General features: G+C 39.5%; 1 protein-coding gene across 1 annotated transcript; it reads right to left on the bottom strand.

Annotated features, from left to right (window-relative positions):
- Window positions 1–1,101: 1,101 nt before the first annotated feature.
- Window positions 1,102–6,380, bottom strand: LOC146961389 (adenylate kinase 7-like). The gene is made up of 18 exons (XM_085771724.1): window positions 6,149–6,380; window positions 5,895–6,050; window positions 5,226–5,340; window positions 4,981–5,075; window positions 4,786–4,896; window positions 4,576–4,662; window positions 4,402–4,490; window positions 4,119–4,209; window positions 3,909–3,986; window positions 3,615–3,764; window positions 3,270–3,398; window positions 2,967–3,072; window positions 2,694–2,822; window positions 2,542–2,607; window positions 2,241–2,438; window positions 1,882–2,099; window positions 1,549–1,707; window positions 1,102–1,447 (listed from the first exon to the last, which is right to left on the bottom strand). The coding sequence occupies exons 1-18, from the start codon at window positions 6,230–6,232 to the stop codon at window positions 1,412–1,414; spliced, it is 2,097 nt and encodes a 698-aa protein (XP_085627850.1). The 5' UTR covers window positions 6,233–6,380; the 3' UTR covers window positions 1,102–1,411.
- Between the last annotated feature and the right edge of the window lie 5,632 nt (window positions 6,381–12,012).

Below are 12,012 nucleotides of genomic sequence, written 5' to 3'. Positions count from 1 at the left end.
ACGATATCAGCTTCTCTTTTTGTTATCTACATTTTTTCAAAAATAATCTCCAACAGCTGCAGCCATAAAGTGCTTCAAAATAAGACAGTCTCCTTGAAGATTGCCGTGTTTACATCCTCGCTGGAGTACGACCAGTGTCGGCATGCTACTTCCAGTAAGCGCTGACTGTACAACACAGTGAGAGCTGAGTCACAGACCAGATGGAGGCTCTGATCTGTAATGAGTGGAAACCTGGCTAAACTATAGACAGAGCTCGCAATCACAGAACAAAGTCCTGAACTAAGAAGATTTTTAATACTGTAAGTGTGGTATTTCGTTTGTTGGATATCTAATGTGCTTTAAATGCAGTTTTAGTCCATTTAAACTGATAATCAATGATGTAATTCCTCCTGAAACCCTCCTGGGTGAAAGAATTCATTTTACTTTGTACACTGTGCAGACTTTCCTGACTTGACCAAGGAGCCAATAAAAAGATTTATTTTCCACTTTGGCTGTTTGGCTGTCGTTGTGACCACTGCTCTCCAGTCTCCTCTTACCAAATGTTTTATTCCTGTTTTATGATTTTTAAGCCATTGTTGAGAAGTGCTTTTGGGTTGCAAAGTTTTGACAAATCACTGTAGCCAGTCCTAATTCTCACGTTATCTAGTAGAGCCTCCAATGGCACATTTGACCTCTAACTTTCTAAAAAAGGGCTGAAAAGGGCAAAGACAATTTCCAGATTTAAAGCAGCAAATTTAAGATTTTTAAAACAAGTAATTTGTCATTGACATTTGGCTGCAAAACACTGCCTTTTTTGTTCTTTTTTTTTTTTACTATTGTTTAGTGCAAGGTGAGGAACTTGTGGCGCTTTATTAAAATTAATACCTGATCTGGTGGTTTATTAAGAGGTGAAAAGTTCATGAGCATTTTCAGTTACTTGATTGTAAATGTCTCAACAGCCAGAGATTCTTTCCACAACCTTGCAACACAAGAAGTTGCTTCTATTAATAGATATGTCATATACTGTAGCTGATAAAGAAAAGAAAAATGTTACATAATCCACTGGTTACAATTTAGGAACGGACCAGGGACTCTACATAATAACTGAAATGACTCACTGTGTTTGTGTTTTGTTCTTGTTTTATAAAGAAAGTTTTTTTTCACTGCCTGATAAGATCAGTGTCATCTCTCTCTCTCTGCTTCAGGCAAACATAACAGCAAAGGCCCAACCAGGCATGACATGTGACCTTCCAGTCATTAATGTATGTAAGTATCAGACACATCAAGTACATGAATGATAGGATGAGAAAAAAAGCTATATCTATCTTACCATTTGTAGTACCATCATCATTTTGATTATTATTATTGTAGATAACACACACCCTCAGATGTTGGAAATAAATATACAGTATCACCTGATGAAATAGACTTTCTAATCTTGCTGGTTGCTTCTCAGAAGATGCTCAGCCTGCAAAAACAAAACACAACATTTAGGAAGGGGCAACTGTTGTATGGGTTCACTGATGTAATAAAGAACGATTCAGTTCAATAAAAAAAACTGAGGAGCACCAAGAAGTCGACGGGGTCGTCTGGTTTGATCTTGCAGCACTCCAACATGGCCTCAGTGAGTGAGGGCATCACATACTTCATCAGGTAGTTCCTCAGAGGAAGAGAGTGAGCCTCCAGCAGCTCCAGCTCCTGCCTCTTCACCTCAGACAAATTCTTCTGCTACAAAATAAAAAACATCCTGTAAAATCTACTCCCTTGACTATTGGGAAATGGGATATACATGGTTTTTATTTGCTCTCTTGGACTCTAGTGCTGCAAGATTTCTCTTGACCCACTGTTGAATGACATTCAGAGCTCATCTTTGTCAACAGCACAGCTTCTCTCTCGTCTTACCCACTCCTCGTACTGAGCAGCCATCTCAGCCAGCGCAGCCTCATTCCTGCGTTTCTTCTCAGCAGCGTCTGCCGACAGTTTCTGCTTCTTTTCCTCTTCTTTCATCCTGTCCTCCTCCTCCTGCTCCTCTGGACTCAGGCCATAGTTCTTGGGAAGCCCAACAATCTCTGTGATTTTCTCCATGACCACTGTGTACTCTGGATCATCCGTATTGACCTCTGGAGAGAAACAAGACACGTGTGAATAAACTGAATTGAAATATGCCTTCCTTACGCTTTCCCATTCATCATTTCTGCACTAATCTTTCTTTCACGTTTGTCTAAATCCCATTATTTCCCTGAGATGTTGGACAGTAGTACCGATATGTTCAGGGTGAATCTCCAGCTCATCAAAGTAGTCCAGCAGGGTTTCATCAGCAGTGCTGAGCTTCCTGTATCTCATCAGGCGAGGGAGGAATTCATCCTGGGTGTAACGCATTTCCTCTGCAACACTTTCTGGAAGCTCTTGTACTCTTTTTGTCAGGAAATCATCAGATGCTTCTAAGGAAAATACATGCTCTGCAAAGCATAAACACACAGGATAACACATTTTAGTTTAATAAGTTGTTTTTTTAAGAGAAGATCCAACTCTTATTAGTTTGTAATGAAGTATTCTGTTGACCTGGGGTGGTCTTTTTGTTGTACGCAGGAGCTTTGACCATTGATTCATGGTGCTCTGTGTCCTCATCTAAACAATAAAAGAACATCACACACATATGGGTGATATATAGTACCAAGAGTAAAATGGTAATTAGATTTATGGATGAAACTTGCCCATGAAAATGATCTTGGCTTGCTCATAGGTCTTAGGGAAGCCATCAAGAACAAATCCTTGGTTCCTACACGGCCTCGAATTCAGTTTTTCCTGCAAAATGTTAAAAGCCAGATGGTCTTCCAGTCGACCTGATGGATCAGAATACTGGTTAATAAGTAAGACACTGTGCAATCCAAAGTATCTAAATGATGTTAATGAACTAAAAAGAAATAACCATGTGTTTGTAACACTGAGAGACACTGGTGGAGTTTCTCTGTGCTTTCATTACTAACCTTCATTCATTTCCATGCCTTTGTTAAAATTGTCCAGCTCTGCCCGTGCAGCTGCTGCAACCTCTTCACTGACATGTTCAGGGTCACCTCCATCTACGATTTCCTTCTGTGACATAAAGAAGATTCACTGTACACCTTTTAAATCCCATCTACAGTACATGTTCATTACAGTACTCCTGTCTCCTGTTTTCAAAGAAGAAGTTCCACAAGAGGGCAGCATATTTCCTTCAGCTGTATGCCGGTGAAAAAACAATGAGAGAAATTCTATCTATTACTCCAGTCAAACTTCTGGCTTCCACTGACCAGTTGTGTAATCTTTTCCTCAATGACCTCTTTGATCTTGATGTGGTGTATCTGGTAATGATTGCAGAGCTTCTCTGAAACGGTGGTTTTACCCACAGACGGTGGTCCGACCAGGCAGATTCTGATGGGCTACACGGATGAGGAAAAAAACATCTGGCTTGTGAATGCATCATGTCAGCTTTCATCTGATATCAAAATAGCATTTATCACCTGAATTTACTGACATATATACAGTATATTCAGAAATGATCTAACCCTGAAGCCTTGTTTACATCGAGTACAAATGAGAATCAAAAACAAATGTGCTGTGACTCTTTTCCTCATCTGAATCACCTAAACACTTACAAGTAGCTGCCTGGTGTCTTTGTATTCTTTCACAATGCTGTCCATGTTCTCAATCATCCCAGAGTCAGAAGTCCATTGTAGGCTGAAGGAGTCTTTGATGATAAAAGCATCCAGGCGGAGGTTGACACTAAAGTACTCCAGCTCCTCTGGCTGAATACACATTTCACAGTTTGTTGAATACTGAATATTGACAAACAAAATATACAAAGAATGCACAGCCGAGGGAAAAGACTGAGAACTATTGCCAGACAGGAACGCAACTCAAGAGAATAAGAAAAAAATGCAAAACTTCACCTTAAATGCCCTCATGGTGATGGCTTCCTGCTCTGGTAGCTTGTTAATTTTTCCTGGCCCCAGTGTATCACTTATCATCTTGTTAAGAGTCAGAGAGAGAGATTTTTGCAGATTATTTGTCATTGTGTTGTGCAATCAGTCTCACAGCAGCCCACTATGTTATATATACTACAAATGTACATGATACAGTCTTGCTTATAACAAGCTTACCTTTATAATATCCTCCAATGTGTTCTTAGAGTCATCAACGGCAAGGATGTACTTTGACTTTGGCCTGAGCTCAGTGATGTTTTTGATCACTCTGAAAAAAGGGAAAACCGGTTCAGCTCTATACAGACCTTAGTCGACAGATATATGAATTGTTTGTGCTTCTTCATAATGTAGTGTAGATTGGCGGGGGGAAGTTTAATTGAGGGAATTTTAGCACAAGATCCAAAAAGGGAAAAAAATAAAGCTGTCTTTAATGAATAGCATTAACAACAACAACAATTACCCTGCAAGGTCATGTACGTGAATCATGGGAATACAATTTGTGCCCTGTCCAAACACAGGAACTTCTGGATATTGCATCAACCAAGACACCTGTTGAAAATAAAGATATTGTAAATTATACATGCAGCACACAGTGTATCATGTCATATCATCTTAAATATGTTTATTGTGTTACCTTGAAAAAGTAGTGAAACAGGTTCTCCCCCTTTCCGTACTGAAGACCACTCGCTACAACATAACCAGTAAGTTTGGACTTTTTGGACTGAAATCAGGGGACAATTGAATCAATATGGATCACAAATGTTTTCCAGTGTTTGTCTTGTCAGGTGATGCCATGATTTGCTGTTGTTGTGCTGAAATATTTTCAGTATTATAATTTACTTACCCCTCTCCCCAATTTGAGAACAAGTTTCTCCAGATTGTTGTGGTTTTTGAAAGCGGGATGTGGCCTTCTTCTTCTGAACTCTTCTTCTGTTAGCAGAACATCTGTATCCGCCTGAAAAGAGAAATTATAATCACACTTGTGGCTTGTTATGCCCAGGAAAAGACAAAAGCTTCCCTTAATTTTATTCAGGCTCACTGGATTCTGCGGCTTGGTCATGGCCCAGGTCATCACTGTTGAGACTAAGATGAACATTTTCCGAGATTTTAGGTTTTCCAACTGAGCATGAATGGCTGTTTGTGAAACCAGGAGGAAAAGAACAGGGAGGGAAGACATTAAGCCTACATTTTGGTCACACTGATGAATTATACCATCTCTGAACTGCAAGAAATTGATAGGATGACACCATGCCACATAATAATAAGCCTACCTCATTCCCTTACCTGTGAATGCCCATGTTGCCTCTTCAATCAGCTGCTGAGTTGCATTTTCCGAGATGTTGTACACAACCACATCGCACTCCAGTAGATGTTCAAGGAGCTCATCCCGAGTTGGTGACTACCAAACAATTTTGTATAGCATATTACGCATTGTCTTTTATTCATCACATTACCCAGAAATAGATATAAATTGAAGCTGAAAGGGTTCCTGTGCTGTGGACCAAACATTTAGATCCTAAACTTGGGAAATGGGAATACTGAAAGGCATTATAGATTACAAGTTAAAGTGCGCTATTCAAATTTACTCATATAAAATATAGTCAAGAATGTTATTGTATTATTATGGTCTCAATAATCTTAATTGCGGATTGTAACGTTACTACGAATGCCTACCTGAGGCAGCATTTTAGTGATAGTGTGTATATGGATCCAGGTTAACTACATGATAAAGTGTAGTGCTGGATACTTTAATCTATTGCAATTATATCCTAACCTGATAATGCTCTGTGTGAAAAAAATAATTGTAAGATATTCAACGTTTGGTTTCCCATAAAGAAAGATAACAGTGTTAAAGAGTAAAAAGCAATAATTTTGAGTGTGCAAAAACATCACTATCAAAAATTGCAGGGTTTTTTTTTATATATATGCTTTTATTTACCTACTCATACTTACTGTATATCGTTCCAGTAGGAAACCTGTCTTCTCGTCGCTGGAGGAGGAGGGGGAAACAGTCCCCACTATGTGAAAAGCAGGTTCAGCTTGAGACGAGGCTGAAGTCTCTGGCTCTTCATCCTCTGAGCTCCCCCCGGCCGCGCACGTCGACAAAAACTATTGAAGTGGGGAGAAACACAGTAAGTTATAATACACTGATGCTAATGACTGCTCATGTTACCTACAGCACACACCGACCTATCCATACGTTTTACCTTAGCGATGTGCTTGGAGGAATAACCGTCGACGTTGCTGATAAAAATACGTTTGGGACGAGTCCGTTGCTTTTCATCCCCCATTTTGAGAAATTTAGACGATTTATGGCCACGAATAATTCAAGTTCCTGTCGCCTAGAAATAATTAAGTTCACTTTGTCACTGAAAAGACGTGTTCAACTAGCTAGCAGCGTAGCTACATTGTTGACAGGAAGAACTTGCCCGTTGCTATGGACTCCCCTGGGTTGCTATGGGCCCACTCAAGTTGCTCAGCTAGGAAACGTTCTGAGCAACTTGAGTGGGCCCATAGCAACCCAGGGGAGTCCATAGCAACGGGCAAGACTGTCTTTTACCTTTCTTTTTCTTTTTTTCTTTTTTTACATGTGTTTATTAATTAATAATTTATGTATATCAATAAACAAACATACACAAGACAAGACCAAACAAGCTGGCAATAAGAAAAAAAAACACTAACAGATAAGTTCAACCTAAATGGGAGCTAAATAAAGAAAAATAATACAGTTTTTATTTTTAATACAAAACATCTTGTCATTATAGCAGAAGTTTACATTAATACTATCAAGAAATGGTTTCTTTCAAGGCATAGTTTTGTAGTGCAGCAGGAGACAGGTTGTCCAGAGGTACAGTCCATTATTGTCCTATATGCCATCCCACAACTGAGGGGGCTTTATCTGAAATCCAGTGCTGAAGAATATTTTCCTGGCACAAAATGTCATGGCATAGGCTTACAGTTTTTTCTGATGACACACACGGACACTGGAAAGACCCAGAAGGAGGGAAACCGAGTTCAAACCAGTTCTTCAGAACCGTTCATATTTTTGTATTTTTACACAGGACCAGAAACAGTGAGTAAGATCCCTGTGTCATACTTTTATCACTTTTCATAAATTGTGTATTTAAGTTAACTGCATGGTTGAGTAGCATAGGCTATGATTTTTCTGCTATGGTTGATGTAGCTAGTGTAGGCCTATCCCAAAAATCTGGGGAATGAATACAAACTTTTCTTTTAATACGATGTTGTAAAATGTCCTCTAAATAAAAACCCCTTGATGATATAGAAAGACCACAAAAACAGTCTTGCTATAGCCTATCACTCAAAGATCCCTCACTACAATTATGAGTCATGTCACCTTACAAATCATACAACCACACACACACACACACACCTGTGGGTCTGAACCCCTTGTGGCACAGGACAATGGAGCACTGACATGGAAACTTTCAAAGCACCCTATATATTTATAGAGCTGACACTATCTAAGAAACTGCCCACAGTACTTGATGGTGTCTGTCTGCTCAACACAGGTCTCAGTAATCAGTAAAACACACCCTGTCATATATTCAAAGCAGAGCGATACCAGAGAGCTGCTCCGGCCCGGGGTGATTGTTAGGTTCTTGCCATGTATAGTAAACCCCTAAATTTAAATTGGCCCATTGGTTTTTGTTTTTTTTAAATCAGTGTGCTCCATTCAGCCAGCTGTTGCAAGTCTTGCATTTCCTGAGATACCATGGAATACTGATACAAACCAGCCAATTGAACAGCTTTTTCAAAAAGATTAGGGGATATGAGAAATTCATTAACTTACATGCATGCAATATTAACTTTTTAGATTTATTAGGCCTATATGGTCACAAACAGTATATCAGTCAGTAATATATATTTTTTTAATGCCAAAAATGTGTAATTTAGTATCTTTGTCCCAATGTAGTACCTAATAAAACATTTTTCAGATGGGTCACAACTGTTCTCAAAAAGGTATTTTTAGGTGATGACACATCTGGACTTGTCATGGAACTTTACATCTCTGCTTTTCACATAAAAAAAATAGCTCCTGATGTGATCGCTCTGATTAACATGTCTAGTATCTCTAACACTGCAGAATCCAGCAGCTGTTTACAACAGGCATGTGGCACGTTATGATAACGCCTGTTGGTGCCAAGGGCGGCACTGTGAAACCAAGAATAGGATATTGTTCATTGTCGGTGGCTGTTTTCCATGATTTACTACTCTGTGTGCCAAAGTTTTGGTATCAGTAATCATTCACTGCGTTGAGCACCAAGCTCTTAAGCAATGCCTGTTCCAACAGCATCCAACAATACTGTTGAGAATAGAGACAGACTAGCATGGAGGTGCCATGGGCTCACCAGTATCTCCCACTGTAAACCGGTACTGTACATGGCCAAATCAACAAGCAGCAGGCCTGAACACAGACTCACAGGTTCAGGATTAATTTGAAGAAAATCTATTTTCATCTGAAATCTCTGTATCGGTCTATTGAATGCTTTTCCCTTCAAATTCGTAAAAGAATCATAACACAACTGATACTCCCAATAATTGACTATGGTGATGTTATCTATCAGAACACCTCAGAAACAAATCTCCGCCCTCTTTCTGTCTTGTATAATTGTTTATGTAGATTTATTCTCAGGTGTCCTTATATGACCCATCACTGTCATATGTACCAGTCCTTGAACTGGCTGGTCCCCAAGTCCAGAAGGCATATGCACTGGTTATTATTTATTTTCAAGTGCAACTACTTTTCAAGTGCAACTACTTCAATTTCCCTCCATATCTGAAACAATATTTGATTCCCTTCAGTTCACAATACAACCTTAGGCATACTGGTCAACTTTTCTTTTTTACCCCTAGAATCAATAAAGAATCTGGTCGACGTTCAATTCAAATACAAAGCCCCTGCTGACTGGAATAATCTCCCTGGTTCAATTAGGTCCATATCCTCTTTTCATCTTTTTAAATCATCATTGCTTACCTACCTTCAAACACCCTGCTCCTGCCTGTGATGTAAGGTCCCTTTGACATGAAGTGTAACTAATCAAATCAACTACTGTATTTATTTTATCTCATTTATTTATTTTTATTTTTACTGGTGTGTTGTATGGGGGGAGTCAGGATCGATAGGGCATTGTAGTGTGTGAGTGTGTGTGTGAATGGGCGTCTGTGTCTCTATTGTATCATGTGTTTGTTCTTTTTTTTGTTCGTTTGTTCGTTGTTTTTGTTTTTTTGTCTGTTTGTTTGTTCTGCTTACTTTCTTTGTATGTTACAATGTACTATGTATGTTTGTATTTCCATTGATAATATGGACCCCCTCGAAAATGAGATGGCACATCTCAAGGGGCTATCCTGTAAAATAAAGTCAATAAAGTCAATATGTGGGGGGCATACAGTAAAGGTTAGATATGTTGTGTACTTGTGTTGCATTGACTAGACTCAATGCATTTGGCCTCCACCTGTGTCCATTGGTGGTTGGTGTACCATTAAAGTGTGGTTCTGTGTACGTATATACAGTACACACATTTTCTGACATTATGCAAGTGTGTGTTTATGTACAATATATGCATAGCTGCATATGTGTAGGTTAGGTTTTTTAGTTTGGGCCTAGATGGCTTCCATGATAACTTTAACCCTAACCAAAGAAATAGTGTTGTGGTTGTTTAGTTTAGTTCTTTTATGTGCAAGTAATCTTCCTGCTCAAAAATAAAAAACAAAAACAAAATAGCACTACACTCCTGCATCAATGATTTCTATCGATTTAAATGCCAACAATCTGACCAAGAATGTGTTTAAATATCAATTTTTCAAGGGGGTCTTTATAGCAACAGATGTTACATGCAGAAATCTTTGTGCAGACAGGGCCGGCCCCTGGCATAAACACTCTATGCGGTTGTTTAGGGCCACAGCTGTTAGGTGGGGGGCCACATGATCAGAAAGGTACCGGGGTTCATTCAAGTCATTTAAACATCCTGAGGTCTGCACGTGCACGCTATGAGCTTTATATGTCATTTGAAGTCAATATTCAGCTTCTTTTATCTCACATTTGAGACATTTGATGAAAATAGAAAGGCAGAATGACAACATTTGTGCTCAAAAAGCAATCTTATAAAATTTCATTTTAGACTTGTTTTCTACACTTATCTATTACTGTATTCATATCCTATTTCAAGCACCAAAACAGTTCATTCTCATGACTGAAGGTGTGTTTTCACAAGGGATTTGAAATTTTTCAAAAAGCAGACCTCAAATTTCCAGCATTTGGCCTAAATTATTTCTTTATACAGTGTTCTAGGACAAATTGGCCTCAGTGTGCTTACAGCGGAGGTTCTGATATTTAAACATAAAACACTTGAGTATTGTTACATCTGCAAGTATCTTAAAAAGATCAATTTAAGAAAATATGTAAAAGTCGAGAAAATGGCCTCAAACCTCAGAGGGCATAAACACGTCTGTATTCAGTTTTAACCAGTGATTTGGTGTTTGCGCTTAGAGTGCAGGGCCACAAACAAAAATCTTGTTTAGGGGGCCACCAAAATCCTAGGGCCGGCCCTGTGTGCAGAAGATGCACCAGCTTGGTTTCTTTGTGCAGTTCTTTCTTAAATGGAACCACAGTATTTCGCTTCTGCAAAAAAAAAAAAACATGTCCTACAAACAGTAAACAAGCCTCTAGGTAGACTGACTGTCAAGAAGCAGTTGTTGCGAACAGCTGCTGCAGTGTGTGTGTTGGAGAGGGCAGGTGGGGGGGTGGAGAGCGGGCAGCTGTCAAGACAGACAGACCGTGTGCTTCCTACATGCCCTTATAAGGATGAATGTCCCTCAAAACCATGACCCATTTAAGACCAATCTGCTTTATCCTGATAAAGACCTGGTGATAAAGATAGCACTCTGCCAAAAAGTGATTCTTTGACTTGAGGGGAGATGTTGACAAAACACAGCACCGGCTTCACCCGACCACTGATGGGATGTCCCTCATACTTTTCTGTTCAACAATGTGCAGAGGTTGTTCTGTTACTGAACGTGGCAACAATTTCAACACTTATCGACTTAATTAGTTCAATGGTGTGATGTGAATGCTACCAAACTTGGAAGGTAAAGCTAGCAAGTGCCAAGGAAGGAGGGTCAGGATCAATAATGACAAGGAAGTGAATGTAATGAATGTGTTTGTGGTTCAGATTCTGGACTCTGTTTTGGTTGTTGTTGCAGAACATCTAAGGCCAAAAAAAAAAAAAACGAAGGGACTGACTGTGTTCACTCACTGTCTCTACTGCTGTATGGAGGCTTTACTGTGGTCATAACAACAGAGTTCTCATTTTACTGCACATAATCCGCAGTGGCATCCATAACATCAGCACAGGTCACATGCCTATTAGTCTTTCCCTCTATGAGCTGATTACACAGACTTGTTTGAGACTATACACTCGTTTTAATAACTAAAACCCTTGGAAATTAGATCCTGATTTTATTAGAAAGTCAATTTAAACACACTTCCTTCCTATCCAAAAAACAGTTTTGAATCCTGTTTTGTACACATAAAGTTAGGGCAAGTTTAGGCTGTTTTAGTTCATTGGAATAGATTTCAATCTTTTTTAGTATGAAGTCTCCTGTTTGTTTGACTGCTATATCTCTGTATTAAATCAGCAATTAAACATTAACCAATAATGTTAGGAAATACTGCCAGATTACCCAGAGACGTGATTTGAAGGTATAACTCAGGTCTCTGTTATGTAAAGGCCTGGAATAGAAATAGACAAGTAGGTTAGTAGCGTCTCTCTCTGAGGTACATTACAGCACATGGCTACAAATGGAATATTTCAAAGTGTTGATGGTGTGTGGGGGGGTATTTACATTCTTGCTGCACTCCCACAGAGGCCTGATAGGGCTCCTCCAGCATGGGGTTGTAGGTTGCTGTGGGTTGTGGGGGGCAGTAGCAAGGTGACGAATAAGGAGCCCGAGCCATTCGTCATCCTACCCCGGGTCTGCAGCCACAGCCACACGCAGCCTCTGGCACCTGTTACACTCCATTTCCCTAAAAGGAGACACTGGAGCCAAT

Source organism: Trachurus japonicus, chromosome 24 (assembly GCF_045865225.1).
Source record: "Trachurus japonicus isolate A0001 chromosome 24, Traja_1.0".
In the NCBI taxonomy this organism is placed as follows: domain Eukaryota; kingdom Metazoa; phylum Chordata; class Actinopteri; order Carangiformes; family Carangidae; genus Trachurus; species Trachurus japonicus.
This window is presented reverse-complemented; position numbering and strand designations above follow the sequence as displayed.